At 43.5% G+C, this 17,500-nt stretch overlaps 1 protein-coding gene across 1 annotated transcript in view; it reads right to left on the bottom strand.

The window, feature by feature from the left end:
- The window catches only part of LOC143027006 (uncharacterized), a 73,289-nt gene that overhangs the window by 381 nt on the left and 55,408 nt on the right, over nt 1-17,500 (bottom strand). Inside the window, exons 2-5 of the mRNA XM_076187829.1 lie at nt 8,939-9,223; nt 6,312-6,533; nt 5,590-5,698; nt 1-4,324 (exon numbers count right to left, since the gene is read on the bottom strand). The exon at nt 1-4,324 is cut by the window's left edge and continues 381 nt beyond it. Of these exons, the coding sequence (XP_076043944.1) occupies nt 4,270-4,324; nt 5,590-5,698; nt 6,312-6,533; nt 8,939-9,223 (671 nt within the window). The 3' untranslated portion in view covers nt 1-4,269. The remainder of the gene's footprint in view (nt 4,325-5,589; nt 5,699-6,311; nt 6,534-8,938; nt 9,224-17,500) is intronic.

Here is a 17,500-nt window from a genome sequence, read left to right as displayed (position 1 = left end):
AGAAAGAAATGGATGCGGGAAGATACAACTGCGGGTCACTACGAGCATAGCTCTCCTCCCGCAAAATACAACTAGGTAAATACACACACACACGCACACACACACACACACACACACACACACACACACACACACACACACACACACACACACACACACACACACACACACACACACACGCACACACGCACACGCACACACACACGCACACACACACACACACACACACACACACACACACACACACACACACACACACACACACACACACACACACACACACACACACACACACACACACAAAGCTGCGCCCATTCATCAATAAACACTAACTTTAATCCAAACACGTGGATAGTAACGTCACCACTAATACGAACACTAACACAACCCTTCACAATCAAACATACTCCAACTCACCAACGCAATGAGTGTTGCTTCTACTAACTAATCTAATAATATTTCTGAAGGCTGGCCTGGGCTTTGGGAAAATCCCTTACGTGTGAAATAGATGTGTATGTATGTACAAGAAGTGTTTGACGAGAACTCCACAACTCCACTTAATGGTGGAGTGGATTCTATGTACAGAAGCAGCCACGCCCCTGGTGCTCTACACACCGTGGCATATCCGTCACAAGAAAGGCACATTATACTTTGCTGGCCACGCAGGGCCACCTTCGCGACGCAGAGTCCGTTAAATCCGTTAAATTTGAATTCAAATTCAAACTCTAGTCAGTAACGTGCCCATTTGGAACCATGGCACGCTTGGATCAGTATCCAGGTCCATTCGTCTCGAAAAAAAAAAAAGTTTGGATTCCTAATTCGAATTCAAATCCCTCTCTTGGATAACGGTTTCGTAACAAGGTCCGTTGAAGTACGTATGCAAATCAGCCTTCTGGAGACTATTCACGGTCGAGTCTCATTAAATGTTCTTTTTCCGGACAGAGGAAAGAAGCCAGGTAGATTCCTATGACCCAAGGGTCGAGTCCTTCCACCTTTTATTGTCCACTCGAATCATATGTATTACCATGGCCTCCCCAGGCAATTTCATTCACTAAACAACTTTGCTAACCGTTTAGTCGGCGAATGGAATAAACTTCATGCAAAGGCAGTGCAATGTGTTACGGTTCGAAGTTTTAAGATTCATTTAGATAAACGCATAAGCAAAATTCTGTAATGCCTGTCACTTATTTGGTTTGCTTGTTTATCAATTTCTTTGTTTAACCGACTATTTCTATCATCCGACCTAGTTATGGACCAAAGGGTCTCCTGTCAATATGCTCTTCCTTTGTAAATCTTTAAAGAGAACTTGTGCTTCTTAAAGGGTTATCAGCTCATAATCAACTCTCCACGGTTACATGATCGAAATAAGTCTATAGCTTATCAGTGGAAAAGGTTCCTTTCTCTTTGAATGAAATCTTGTGAAGTTGAATGGATAATACTTGAATCGTCAGGACAAAAACTCCCTCAAGGAAAAACTACTTCCTCTAGGAGCCACATATTTTCCCTTCGGCGCTCAGAATCAGTTGGCAGCCCTGGTTCTCAAACGTATATACACGGTTGGTTTCATTGGTCAATTCTAAGGTTTCCATTGTTTAGAAGCAAAACCACAGACGCTTGTGTGAGCGGCTTTCGCTTTTCAACAATGGTTATCTATGGGAGGCCGCGTCCCCGCCACACACCGACGCGGCGATGTGGCGCCACAAAGTCGCTCGTCTGCTCCTGGCTTAACGCAAGTGAACATTTACTGGACGATATCTCATCATACCAGTTGTTGAATGAGTTTTGAAAAACATAGATATAATTGGCCTGGCATGCCAGGTCCTTTTTATTAATTTATGTCCTTAGAATCGTTGAATAGGGATAGGAACTTGGTATTCACAAGTTCGAAATTCGCCTCGCCCTTCTGCGGCAGAAGAAGATTTCATCTGTCTATGGACGGGCGTTGGGTGTTTAGGAGGATGTCGGGGATGCGGATGTTGGGGCGGTGTAAGCGGGTGTGGACGGGTGTGTATGTGTGTGTGTGTGGGTAGGTGTGTTGTAGGTGGGTGCGGTTAAGTGTGAAAACGCTTTGTGTGGGTGGGTGTGGGCCTGCGGGTAAATGTGGGTAAATGAGAGGGTGTTTGATGGGTAGATTGTGACTTGGTACACTTGTATAACTGGAGACATAACGAAAGAGAGTATATACTGTACATAAATGTGTGTATGTGTGTATGAATGTAGCTATTTTGTTCCATAATGTGATATTTGGATGGTAAGTGATATATGCTTTATCGTGTATTATGACTGATCAACTATGCAATCGAAGTGGTGACTGTGTTGATGTCTTGGCGAGTATGTAGATGGTGAATATGAGTAAATATGCCTATATACACGTATACTCATGACACGTTTGGTTATGAATCGAAGACACGTCTTCCTTTTGATTGCCGTTCACATAAATGACCTGAAGGACGAACGAGAGGCATATGGTCCCCCTCCAAGCTCCTGATAAGGAGAGGCTTTCCAGCAGACAAAGTTCCTCCTGAGGAGATTATCAGAAGGGACGGCACCCCCTAAGGACACTGCCTCGAAGGTTAGGTGCCATCCAAATACAAACTTCCTTAGATTAAGGCACCCGCAAAGTGTCTGCCCGGAAATGTGTTCACCAGACGATGTACTCTCGTTCCAGAATACTCCACGGGCAAGGCAGTGGCCAAGCTAGGTGTTTACTCTATTAAATGCTCGTCAGGTGGAGTGTCAGGTTTCCAGGAAGGAGTGTCCACCTCTTGAGGTGCAGAAGAGGTGCCGTGTCGGGGATTTCATTTTGAGGTGCCCACATGCTAATGTATTTGCTGGGCCAGGTTTTTCTTTTCTAGAAGACTTCTAGGTGAGATGTTGTCTCGGCCAAGTACCAACTAATAGAATTAGTTGACGCACTAGAAATTTCCTTCGTTTATTAACTGTAGGAGAAGCGGTCTTCCTCTTTGACCCAGGAAATGAAGTTCCACATCACTGGGGCAGTCCCATCCGTCCCCAGGGAGTACGTGATTCAATACCACGGGGAAAGTGTCACCCTCCCCCGAGAGAACGTGATTTCGTTCGGCGTGGTAGTGCAACCCTCCTCATTCTATCTCATTGGCAGATTCCAAGCTCTACACAGGGAACCCAAAACTGCATAATTCTTCGGGCCTGGCTCTGTGACAAAAATCCCGTCTAGTCTTCTAAGCTTCTAGTATGTGATATGAGTGAACTGCTTCTGTAGGGCCTCATAATTTAGATTCTTTCTATCCCTAAATACTTTTCATCGACGGATAACCTCATTTGACACCTCCTCTTTGGAACTCCTTTGGCACCTTCCTGGAACAAGTCTCCCTCGACCTTCGTCGGGTTCTCCAAACCTTATTACCTGATTCCTGTTAGAACACAAAGTTGGCCTGAAACTTTCTTTACGTACCAGGAAGTCTCGAAGTTCTTCAAAACTCTGTAACCGGACCTCAACGAAGTATTGCGAATCCGGCAACCCGGCTCGCTAACTGGAATCGACGCACCGGCATCTGTATCGCCGGTGGCTACACGACCGGTATCTGTGTCTCTCGGCATTCCTTCGCCGGTTTTACCGGGGACTTTCAACCTCCAAGGGCTCCGGAGTTACCATAAGAAGGCTACCGTATGGGCGTATACTAATGTCAGTTGTGTGTTTCTGCCAGTGTTGTCCCCATCGGAAAAAAAAACGAAGTCTGAGATCCGGTATAGTGCCAGCTAAAGGCAGCTATCGTCTGTATCCGGTTACTAAACACAATACCGGACAGCACCGGTTCAGGCGGTAAAAGGCCGGCTTGGGTCACGGCCGGTATCTGGACTCAAAGAGTTCACAGCGACGAGGTCTGCGTGTGTGACGTCATGTCGTTTTGTGTCCGTCCTGGACACAAGGACCCCGAAATCAAATGGGATGGGGAAGGTGGTTAGGTCAAGATAATTAGGGTGGGAGGCGGTGCCACCCAGACACAAGGGTTTCAATTAGGGGCGTACAAATTAGGTATGTAGGCAGAAATACGAGTGGGCGGGGCTTAAGAAGGAAAGTGGGTGGAGTTTGGGGCACGTGTTCGAGCGTGCAGAAGTGTTATGTCTGTCTGACTCAACCCTCCCTACCTTCCACTCTCGTTCGTGGCAGCCCACCAAAAAAGGTTCCCCATGCAGGTACTCCACTGTTCAAAATGGACCATTAAAGGTGTTCACGAGTTGATGAAGACCTGCGGTTTGTACACAATATTGGAGACGTTCTGAATGTATTCAAGCGTTTACGAATTCCTCTGGACAGTAGAGCCTTCCAAAGTGCTGCTCCAATCTGAAAAATAAAAATAAAAAATCCGATTAAACTGATGAAGAGGAAGGAAGGAAGACGAGGAGAAAGAAGAGGAGGGGAGGCGTGGGGGAAGATGTAGGAAGAGACGTAGGAGGAGGAGAAATGCGAAAGTAGAGAGAAGAGGAGCAGAAGGTAGGGATAGGAAAGGAACAAAGTAAGTAAATAAATAAATGAAAAAATAAAATAGAATAAAGAAGAAAAAAGAAAGAAAGGAGGAATAAGTAAATAGGGAAGCAGGGAAAGAAGGATCAAGAAGAAGAGATGAAAAATAGGAGACGTACAAAAAAAAAAAGGAAATAAATAGGTAAAATAAATAGGTAAATAGGAAATAAATAATAAAATAAAATAAAAATAATAAAAATAAAAATAAATAGGAAATGAATAGGTAAAAGAAAACGAGTAGGAAGAGGAGGAGAAGGGAAAGGAATAGAATATGCACAAGGGAAGGAAAATTGGTAGAAAGAGGAGAAGGACAAGGAGGAGGAGGAGGAGGAGGAGGAGGAGGAGGAGGAGAAGGAAGAGGAGGTGGAGGAGGGTAACTAGAAGACGATGAAGAGTCTATAGGGTGCTATTGACTCGATACAAGAGTCTCATGCGATTGGGTAGTGGAAGCTACACAACGCTGAACTGTACACACGTGACTTGAATAGGGCACTACACCTAACCTAACCTAACCTAACCTAACCTAACCTAACCGGGTCAATACTTTTGTCAATATAAACACCACTCATGACGTAGACACGGAGGCCGTGTGCCAATCATTCTATTCCTACTCTGACAAGCATTCAGCCCAGCGCGAAACTTTCTTGGAAGTGTTAGGACGACGCTTTGGAGGACTTACATAAGATGACAAGAATGGGGTAGATGAGAAGAGACCTTATGACCTACACTATGTAGTTCCATGTCCATTACCATCTATCATCCGTATCCCTAAAGTTATCTCATCTTTCCTTAAAACAACCCTTTGGGTACAAAATATAGTTCTATTGATTGACAAAATATAGTTCTACTGATTGAAAATAATCCGCGCGAACTCCGTGTAGGAGCCACGGAGGTTACAGACTGTCTAGAGCGTGCGCTTATGGAACCATCAAGCTGAACATATACTGCCGGGTTTAGCAACCAACAGTAAGCGCTGGGGTTGACAATTCTTATAGGCTGCCACATAGTGTTGGGCAAAGGATACGCCATTGAGTTTATATCTATTTTAGAGGACGGAGGGCAAAACTGAACTGAACTGAACTTACTGGAGCTCGAAATCTCGGCGTCTTCTCGCCCTTCGCTGTGAGCACTGTCTCACACCCAAGACGACGGTGACGTTGATGATGACAAACCCGACGACACCGCAAACAGCGCCTGTAAATTGATAAAAAAAAAAACACGTGACGTAACCAAACGAATATGACATCACAAAGTGAACGTTAACGTCACAAGAGGGTCTTGTGACGTCACAACGTGAATATGACGTCACAGGATGGATATGACGTCACAAAATGAACGTGAACGTCACATGAGGATCGTGTGACATCACAGGAGAGTAAGGTCGAGAGTGACATGGAATTAGGGTGTAGGAAAATAAGATCAAGGGTGACAGAAGGGTCAGGTCCAGGAAAGCTAAGTCAAGGATGACATGAGGTCAAGAACGAGACATGAGGTCAAGGGTGACATGAGGTATAGATCCAGGGAAGCTAGGTCAAGGATGACATGAGGTTAAGGACGTGACAAGAGGTCAAGTATGACATGAGGTCAAGGTGCAGGAAAGCAACGTCACGGATGTCATACAGTAAGGTTCAGGTTCAGGAAAGCTAGGTCAAGGATGACATGAGGTCAAGGGGGAGACATGAGGTCAAGGATGACATGAGGTCAAGGGCGAGACATGAGGTCAAGGATGACATGAGGTCAAGGGCGAGACATGAGGTCAAGGATAACATGAGGTCAAGGGCGAGACATGAGGTCAAGGATGACTCACCGAGGATGACGTTGTACGAGGGAGAGGAGTTGTGTGGGTCTCTTCGGGGCGGGTTCATGTGCCTCTTGGACATCACCACGAGGACCTGGCCCTCATTCGAGGACGAGGTGGACGAGCGAGGCTTGTACGAGGACGAGGATGATGCAGAGACGACGGGTTTGGCCAAGGTTGCAGAACCAGAGTCAGTTCGTGTCGAGTTCGAGTCTGAAGAGGAGGGCACTTCTGCAGAGGAGAGGAGAGAGAGAGAGAGAGAGAGAGAAAATAAAGAATTAATAGAGAAATAAAACAATAAATAGATTAATAGATTGATGAATAATTCAATGGTTGGATTTTGAGAAGGGCACTGATTCTTCTGTAGAAGAAAGCAATAAATAAATAATTAGATGAATAGATAAATAGATAAATAGGTAAATAAATGAATAGAGAAATAAATAAAAATAAATAAATGGATAAATAAATGAATAGATAATCAAATCAATAAATTGATGAATGAATAAATGAATAGAAAAATAGTACATAAATAGATAAAAAATAAATAGATAAATGAATAGGTAATAGATGAATAAATAGATTAGTAAATAAAGAAATAGGTAAATAAGCAAACACACACACACACACACACACACACACACACACACACACACACACACACACACACACACACACACACACACACACACACACACACACACACACACACATATATATATATATATATATATATATATATATATATATATGTATGTATATATATATATATGTATATATATATGTATATATATATATATATATGTATATATATATATACATATATATATGTATATACGAGTATATATGTATATATGTACATATATATATATATATATATGTATATATATATACATATATATATATGCATATATATATGTATATATATATATATATATATACATATATATATATATATATATATATATATATATATATATATATATATATATATGAAGGCCCTAATTTCTTCCAGCACGACCCTATCGATTGATTAAAATTGTCTGACGAGGTCCAGGAGAACAACAATTCTCCAAAAAATTACGATTGTTTTTTGAAGGCATTAATGAATTTTCTTCGAATTAATTGGGACCAAGTTAATTGATTATCAAGGACAACCGAAAAATAAGTAGGGGGATTGATTAGTAATTAGGCCCGATAATGAATGGAAGGGGATTATTAATTTGGGAATTTGGATCGTAGAGATTGCGGTGGCGGCGTGGGTGTCTAATGAAATGCCTTATGGGTAGAGGTCAAGGAAGAACAGCTCACACGAGGACCATTTGGTCCATGGATCCGCAAGCTAAAAAATCAGAGAAACTATATATAAATGGGTGCATAAATATGTAAATAGAGATAAGAATAAACTTATGAATAATTGTGCAACAAAAAAAAAACATAAACAAGTAAATATAAGAGCAAAAGGAGGTGAATAGATATATAAAGGAACAACATCAATAAATAGATTAAGCAAATAAATAATAAATAAATAGAATAATAGATAATTAAATAAATAACGAAATGATTCATTGTGAGATAAATGAAAAATATGTAGATGCATATATATACATATATATATATATATTTATATATATATATATACGTATACATATATATATACATATATATATACATATATATATACATATATATATATATATATATATATATATTTATATATATACATATACACACACACACACACACACACACACACACACACACACACACACACACACACATATATATATATATATATATATATATATATATATATATATAACATACATAAATAGGAATAAAAATACAAAAAAATGAAAAGATTAAGATATGTAGAGGAATGAACACGTAAATAGGAATACAAATAAAAAATAAATAAATAATAAATAAACAGATAAGTGAATATGTAAACAGAAATGAATATAAAAATGGAAATAGAAATAGAAATAAGAATATGCAAACGAAAGAATAAGTACGCAAATGAAAAAATAAAAAACACATGAATAAGCAAATAGATACGGAAATGGTCACGCACACACACACACACACACACACACACACACACACACACACACACACACACACACACACACACACACACACACACACACACACACACACACACACACACACACACACACACACACACACACGGTGGCGGATTGGTAAAGCACTGGCCTCACAAGCCAGAGAACCGGGGTTCGATTCCCCGGTCGGGCGGATATAAGTTGGGTTTGTCTCCTTTCACGTGTAGCCCCTGTTCACCTAGCAGCGAGTAGGTACGGGACGTTAGTCAAGGAGTTGTGACCTTGCTGTCCCGGTGTGTGGTGTGTGAGTGGTCTCAGACCTTCCCAGAGATCGGCTAATAAGGAGCTCTGAGCTCACTGCCGTAGGGTGGTGTCTGGCTGTCTCGACAGAGACTGCAGCAGATCCGAGGTGAATACACACACACACACACACACCAAGGAAGGGAGAGAGTGAGAGAAAAAGAGAGAGAGAGAGAGTTCCTGTAGCCACTGAAATACCGCACGTATGAATGTAGGCAACTGTACGCTACAGAAAACCTTCACCTCATCCTCCCCACCTCCCCCTCCACTCACCTGGTTTAAAGAGCTCCATATTCGAGGAGAACTTGTCCTTGTTCTTGGAACAGGTGGCGTAGGCGAAGTAATTGACTCCGGCGACCAGACCTGTGACCGTGTACCGGGGATCGCTGAGCCGAACTTCTGTCCGGACGCGCCCGTCCCTGGGTCCGTAGTGTAAGGTGCAGGTGTCCATCTCCTCGATGTTCAAGGAGGACCCTTCTGCGGGGCCCCAGGAGATGACTGCCCCGTCGGGAGTGACGTGGAGGTCGAGACGTAGCTCACCGTGGGAATAGACCACTTCTGAAGAAGGAAGAAGGGGAAGGTTTCAGCATTGAGGGAAGGGAGGAGGAAGAGGAACAGGGAAACCCAGGCTGCGTTAGCTTAAGGGGGCTGTAGGAATAGTGAAATAGGGCTTTGGAAATCTAAAATAGGGGCTTTGGAAATGTAAAGGGGGCTGTAGATGGGGCTGTGAGGGGGCTTTAGGTGAGAATCTGTACATGTGTGAGGGCTGTGTAGCGCGCTGGCGGTGTATTCGGAAGCGTGTTGGTGTCACATTCATTAAGTTGTAGGTTCAAATCCCGCACTCCTCTCCGATTCCCGGAAGTGACTCTTCATCACCTGCCCCAATAAGGGTAAAGGTGACGGCTTCGGCCGTAGTTACGGTATGTGCTGTTGATTGAATGTAAGCCTAAGCAGGGGCAGACTTCCTGTTGCTAAATATGAAATACAGTTTGAACTTCTGTCTCACTGGAAATACTGAGTTAGCACATCTAGAAGTATTTCAAGCGAGAGAGAAGTTCAAAGTGTACTTCAGTTCAGCAACAGGAAGTCTGCCTCTGCCTGTGCTGCCTAGCCTGTGTGGCCTTTGTCTCTGCGCTTACGGTGAGGTTGTTGTAAGCGAGTCTGGATAGGTATCAGCCGGAATTAAATTTCTTAACTACGCCAAATATGAAAAAAAGAAAAAAAATGTTTTTCAGGATAAGCTAATTATATAATCAATTAATTAGTTGTGTTTTTCTGGTCCACTAAATTGACTTAGGGAATGGAGTTTGGGAAAGGTCTCTGCGTCTCTACAGATTTGTTCCTGCGTGAGTTGGTACCTGTTATTACTTGTTGGTACTTGTGGTTATTTGTTGTTATTTGTGGTCACTGGCTATCTCCCTTATAAAGGGGAAATAGCTCTTGGTATATATATATATATATATATATATATATATATATATATATATATATATATATATATATATATATATATAGAAATTTGTGATTATAGATCGTTACTTTTCGTTATTTTCGTTACTTATTGCTACTTGTTACTTGTGGATATTTGTTGTTATTTGTGGCTACCTGTCGTCACTTTTTGTTACTTAATGTTATCTGTAGTTATTTGTTGTTACTTGTTGTTGCTTGTAGTTACTTGTTGTTAATTGTTGTTATTTGTGGTTACCTGTGATTACTTGTTACTTATCATTACTTGTGGTTACTTGTCATTTGTCGTTACTTTTTGTTACTCGACGTTACTTGTGGTTGATAGCTGTTACTTACCATTTGTAGTTATTTGTTGTTACCTGTTATCTGTCGTTACTTATGGTTACTAGTTGTTACTTGTCACTTGATGAGATGTACAAGGGGTGAAAGTGACAGTAATCTGGAAGTGAGCATTAAGGGAGAGCAACTGGAGGAAGTGGATAGTTTTAGATATTTGGGTGCAAATGTGGCAGGAAAGGGTGGAGTGAAGGTGGAGGTAGAATGTAGATTGAGAGAAGCGAGTAAATGCCTTGGTGGTTTAAAAAGTGTAATGAGGAATAGGAATCTGGGAATGGATGCTAAGAGGAGACTGTATGAAGGAGTGATTGTGCCAACAGCACTGTATGGAGCAGAAACATGAAACATGAGAGAGGAAGAGAGAAGGAACTTGAATGTGTTTGAGATTAAGTGTCTGAGAAGTATGATGGGGGTTACTAGGCTAGACAGAGTGAGAAATGAGGAAGTGAGGAGAACAGGGTTGGAAAGGGAGCTTGCAGGTAGGGCTTATGAAAGATTATGATGATGATTTGGCCACAAGGAAAGAATGAGTGAAGAAAGACTAGTAAAGGAGGTATGGAAGGCAGATGTGGAGGGAGTGAACATGAGAGGACGCCCTAGGATGAGATGGATGGATGGGGTGAAGGGGGCTTTGGGGAAGAGGGGAATGTCGGTTGAGGAAGGACGGGAGAGGACAGAAGACAGGGGTGAATGGAGAATGGTTGTATATGGAAAATGTTGTGATGCATGAGGTGCATTGGACGGGGGAATGGGGGTGAGGTAGTGTGTGTGAGCAAAAAGTTTTGACGCAGCCCGAAGGGATTTCTCCCCGTCCTCTCCTTTATATGGGGGGACGGAGAGGGGGGGTCGCCGATTTAATGAAGCGGCCTTGCTGTGGATGTGCTGTGTCCTGCGACACTGCTTCTGACCCAGGGCAGTGGACAGGGTGCAGGGATGACCCGTCATCTAGGAGGTGCTAAGATGGGAGGGAGGGTGGAGGGGTGTGGAGTGTTTTCGGGGATGAAATGGGTGGGAATGTTTTTGTGCCTTGTCATTTTTGGCTACCCCCCTGGTAAGGGGGAAAAAAGCCTTGGTATATGTATGTATGTATGTACTTGTCACTTGGTGGTACGTGCTGTCACGTAAGGTTAGTGTGAATTCTCGTGATCATTTGTTGTTACTTGTTAATAGTGACTTATTGTTTTTTCAATATGTCTTTTTTCATATTTTTAAAGTCAAATATGTTTATTTTTATCTTTGTACCCACGTATGTCTGTTTCCAACTATGTCTATTATGACCTTTGCCTTCAGTTATGTCTACTCATGTCTGTTATGAGCTTTGCCTTCAGTTATGTCTACTCATGTCTATTATGAGCTTTGCCTTCAGTTATGTCTACTCATGTCTGTTATGAGCTTTGGCTTCAGTTATGTCTGCTCATGTCTATTATGAGATTTGCCTTCAGTTATGTCTACTCATGTCTATTATAAGCTTTGCCTTCATTTATGCCTACTCTAAATTTTCGTGCATCCATGTCTATTTTCAGCCATACGTACAAATGAATAAATTCTGTCTGAATTAGATTATATAATCTTTACTTATTATTTTTTTTACTAATTGTGGTAATTGTATTTTCTATCTAAGGGGTACCACAGAAGAGAAAGCTCGCTGGCCGAGGAGATGGCGGTTCGAACTCCGCCACCGGCGAAGTTGAACCAAGGGCATGGTTTATTAAATTCGACGCTACAAAGTTCTCTGTGAGGGGCACCGTCTCAGCTTCCCGATAGGGGAGTCTGTGACGTTAAACCACATCATCAGCAATAGGAATAACAGCATCACAGAGATGAATAAAATCGTCTGACGGCAGAAGTAACAAAGGGAGAAGTACCGTTCTGTATGGAAGGTGTACACAATGTGAGTACTCCCTAGAGCACGTACATACTTCACGGCACATATTACCCATAGTGCCTGTACACTCTCCGTTACGGGTAGTTAGCGTAGTACACGCATGTACTTTATAACAAGAGCTCTGTACAATACATACAAGTACATAAGTACATCGTTACAAAAACAAAATAAAAAAAGATTAACGAGATCCTCATTAGTTACAAAATACCTGATTTTTTTTTGTCAAAAAAATTTTACACAAAAAAACGTTTATAGCAATCCAACGTATACTGGTATATTTTCATTCAAGCCTAATAAGGCAGTGATTTTTAATCTAGAAGTTAGAACCGTCTACCCATTCAGGAGTTTGGAATAGAAGAGCTGGAGATTTCAGACATATAAAAATCCTCGGAAGAAAAACTTGAACTAGAAATTCTCTCTCTCTCTCTCTCTCTCTCTCTCTCTCTCTCTCTCTCTCTCTCTCTCTCTCTCTCTCTCTCTCTCTCTCTCTCTCTCTCTCTCTCTCTCTCTCTCTCTCTCTCTCTCTCTCTCTCTCTCTCTCTCTCTCTCTCTCTCTCTCTCTCTCTCTCTCTCTCTCTCTCTCTGTATTTTATTTCATTCTATTTTATCTTAATGTATTTTTGTCTAGAATTTCTGTTATATTATCATGGATGTTGGATTACAACTTTTTCTGTTTCAAATGATTGTTGATCAAAATGATTTATTCAATACTAATTCATTATTTATTCAAAAACCGACAGGAATATAGTTGTCTATTTGAGTGAACACACACTGATACTGTTATATGTGACAAATAATTAAATCATTGCCAGTACAATGGAATCACTGGTATCCAAGCCGCTACCAATACCATTACTACTACAACTACCACTACCATACCACTACCACTATCATACCACACCACTTCCACTACCATACCACTATCACACCATACCACTTCCGCTACTATACCACTACCACTATCATACCATACCACTTCCACCACCATACCACTACCATACTACTACCATTCCCACTACCATACCACTACCACTATCATACCATACCACTTCCACTACCATACCACTATCACACCATACCACTTCCACTACTATACCACTACCACTATCATACCATACCACTTCCACTACCATACCACTACCATACTACTACCACTCCCACTACCAATACCACTACCACTACCACTACTACTACCATCATGATAGTCACCATTACAGCAGTCAGTAAATATAGTTGGTGGTGTGAAAAGAAGTGCGGGATTCGAACTCACAGCTAAGAGAATGTGAGACCAGCACGTTGCCGATGACGCCACAAGAGCAGTGACTAGACATAAGAACATAAGAATGAAGGAGACTGCTAGAGACCATAAGGCCTACACTAGGCAGCTCCGTATCCATCACCACCTGTCATCCATCTCCCCTATCCCCCTCCCCTGTCTTCTTTCGTCTCTCCCTTCTCCCCCTCTCCCCCTCTCGTCCTCTTCCCTATCTATCATTCCCTCTTTCTCCTTCTCCTTTCTCCCCTCTCCCCCTTTCTCCTCACCTCCTTCTTCCCTCTCCCCTCTCCCCTCTTTCCCTGTCTTGTTTAGTCTTTCCCATCTCCCCCTCTCCCCCTCTCCTCCTCTTCCCTATCTATCATCCCCTCTTTCTCCCTCTCCCCTTCCCCTCTGTCCCTCTCCCCTCCCCTCTCCTCTCCCCTCCCCTCTCCCTTCCCCTCTCCCCTCCACTCTCCCCTCCCCTCTCCCCATTTTCTCTCCTCTCTTACCTTTGTATGTTATCTTTTGTGGTCCTGTACTTATTTTTCTCTGTCATAATGAGAGCATAGCCCCTCTCTCCTCTCCCCCTCTCCCCCTCTCCCCCTCTCCCCCTCTCCCCTCTACCTCACCCCTCTTCCTCCTCTTCTCTCCTCTCTCCCCTTCTTGTGTTATCATTATAATGCTGTACTTATTTTACTCTATCATAATGAGAGCATATCCCCTCTCTCCTCTCCTCCTCTCCCCCTCCCTCTCTCCCCCTCTCCCCTCTTCCCCTCTCCCCTCTCCCTCCTCTCCTCTCCCCTCTCCCCCTCTCCCCTCTCCCTTATCTTCGCTCCTCTCTTCCTTTCGTATGTTATCATTGTAGTGATGTACTTATTCTATTCGAACCTATACGGAATCTCCCCCTTCTCTCCTCCCACTCTCCCCTCTCCCCTCTCCCTCTCCCCTTCCCCCCTTCCCCTTCCCCTCTCCCATCACCTATCTTTCCTTTCACCATCTCCCCCTCCACCTTTCCCCTCCACTTTCCCCCTCTACCTTCCCTTTCCACTCTTCCCCGTTCCATCCTGTCTATCCACATTTCAATTACCCTGTTCTCCTTTTGCGTTCCTAACCCCTCTTTATTCTCCACCTCTACCTTATTCCATCCATCTTTCCCCTCCACACTTCCACTTCCATCCTCAACTCTCCACTATGCTAGAGTTGCGATGGACAAGTTGAGGCAGTTGACAGGTTTGGCCTTTCAGCGCAAGTCCGTTCGTGGCTCCTCTTCAATGGACTTACAGAGGCACTGTGCCACTTTGAGGCTCCTCCCTCCTCCCCTCCCCTCCTCCTCTCCTCCCCTCCCCTCCTCCTCTTCTCCCCTCTCCCCTCCCCTCCTCCTCTCCCCTCCCCTCCTTTCCTCCTCCCCTCCTTTCCTCCTCCCCTCCCCTACTCCCCTCCCCTTCTCCCCTCCTCCCCTCCCCTCCCCTCCCCTACCCTCCCTTCCTCCCCTTCCCCTCCCCTCCTCCCTCTCTCTCCTCCCCTCCTCCCCCTCCCCTCCCCTCCTCCCCTCCACTACTCCCTCTCTTCCCTCCCCTACTCCCCTCCCCTTCGCCCCTCATACCCTCCCCTCCCTCCTCCCCTCCCCTCCTCCCCTCCCCTACTCCCCTGCCCTTCTCCTCTCTTCCCCTGCTCCCCTCCCCTCCTTCCCTCCCCTCCTCCTCCTCCCCTCCTCCCCTCCCCAACTCCCCTCCCGTCCCCTCTACTCCTCCCTTTCCATTCCTCCCACCTTCCCCTTTCTCGACGAGGTGAAATGATCACCTGAAACCCCCGGCGAAGGTGTCACCGAAGTGAACCCAGGTGAAGATCCAGGTGTCTATGATCCCCCCTCCACCACCTCCCCCCTCCCCCGTCCCCCCCTCACCCCTGTGTAGTTGACCCTTGGGTTTTAAGATGAACCAGCTCCCAGCTACCACAGGTGAACTGGGCCTCTCTGTTTCTTTTTATTTCGTTTGGTTGGTCTCACGTTTTGTAACACGCACACACTCACGATCAAACGCACATGCACACGCAAATGCACACACGCACACAGACGTACACGCATACATGCATGCTCACCCTTCACACTCAGACTCACACTTGCACCTCATTATTAATATTACAATTACACTTGCGATCATACTCACATGCGCACGCACACACACACACACACACACACACACACACACACACACACACACACACACACACACACACACACACACACACACACACACACACACACACACACACACACACACACACACACACACACACACACACACACACACACACACACACACACACACACACACACACACACACACACACACACACACACACACACACACACACACACACACACACAGCCTCTCTTTCTCTCTTTCTTTGAAGTGGACTCTTTGGGGCGCTTAGAACTTAATGGTGAGTCTGCCACCTCCTATTCCTTTAGGATCTCCCGAAGAAGTGGGGAAGGGAGGAGCTGTAGAGGCCTTGGGATACTAAGCGGATCCTGTAGGAGTGTAGGATGGCTGTGACGTAAGGCTAATCAAAGGAGAAGAAGGTCCTTCACGTTCCCTGCTTAGCTCCTAAAGATGCATAAATCTCTCTCTCTCTCTCTCTCTCTCTCTCTCTCTCTCTCTCTCTCTCTCTCTCTCTCTCTCTCTCTCTCTCTCTCTCTCTCTCTCTCTCTCTCTCTCTCTCTCTCTCTCTCTCTCTCTCTCTCTCTCTCTCTCTCTCTCTCTCTCTCTCTCTCTCTCTCTCTCTCTCTCTCTCTCTCTCTCTCTCTCTCTCTCTCTCTCTCTTCTATGTTACGGATTCCTATTGCACGCTACTCCCTTGTTGCTCCGAGCTCTGCTATGGGGTTCAAAAGAAAATACACGATGGATTGAATGGGAAGTACATCTTAATACACACACATACACACACACACACACACACACACACACACACACACACACACACACACACACACACACACACACACACACACACACACACACACACACACACACACACACACACATATATATATTTATATATATATATATATATATATATATATATATATATATGTATGTATGTATGTATGTATATGCAAAGTAGACCACTTGCAAGTAAAGAAACTAACGAAGCAGAGCGCTTTCGTATATTACATTTTCAGTGCAAAAAGTACATAGTTAAACAGAAATACATAGTTTATATATACGTGAAGAAGGAACAAAGACAGTTTACATAAGAGGAGAGGACATTTACCCATGCCATCTATCACACCAATAACATAATAATGACAAACTTAATAGAGTGCAGTTTGATCCATACCACCAGTGATCAAAATACAAGTTTACACAAAGGCTTATACAAACTTGACAATTTTATCTGCCAAGAAAGAAGCAAAGGAAAAATAAGGTAAAATATAAACCTGCGACTGTGACCTCATGTCGCCCTTCTCTCATTCGTGGGACGCATTGACCCTTGTGACCTGACCTACCGCTCTCCAAAGGGGTAGATTTCCTCTCCTCTTATGTAAACTGTCCTTGTTCCTTTTTCATGTATATATGAAATATGTATTTCTGTTTAAATATGTACTTTTTGCACTGAAAATGCAATATACGAAAGCGCTCTGCTTCGTTAGGTTCTTTATTCCAAGTGGTGCATAAGTGAACACACGTACCCCTGTTCTTATTAGCATATATATATATATATATATACATCCACAACAAAGATAAGTCGTAGCACATATGTAAAATAATACTGATGACCCACTTTCGGAGAAGAATAAGCGAAGATATAGAGATCTGTATAATTCGGATCACTTACTTACTCTGTGATCCTCTTCGGCAGATATGAGTTACAAAGTACAGAACAATGTGTA

Source organism: Oratosquilla oratoria, chromosome 7 (assembly GCF_046742065.1).
Source record: "Oratosquilla oratoria isolate Oo_2021 chromosome 7, ASM4674206v1, whole genome shotgun sequence".
NCBI classification, from domain to species: Eukaryota; Metazoa; Arthropoda; class Malacostraca; order Stomatopoda; family Squillidae; genus Oratosquilla; species Oratosquilla oratoria.
Note: the sequence above shows the minus strand (reverse complement) of the source record. Positions and strands in the feature narration are given on the sequence as shown.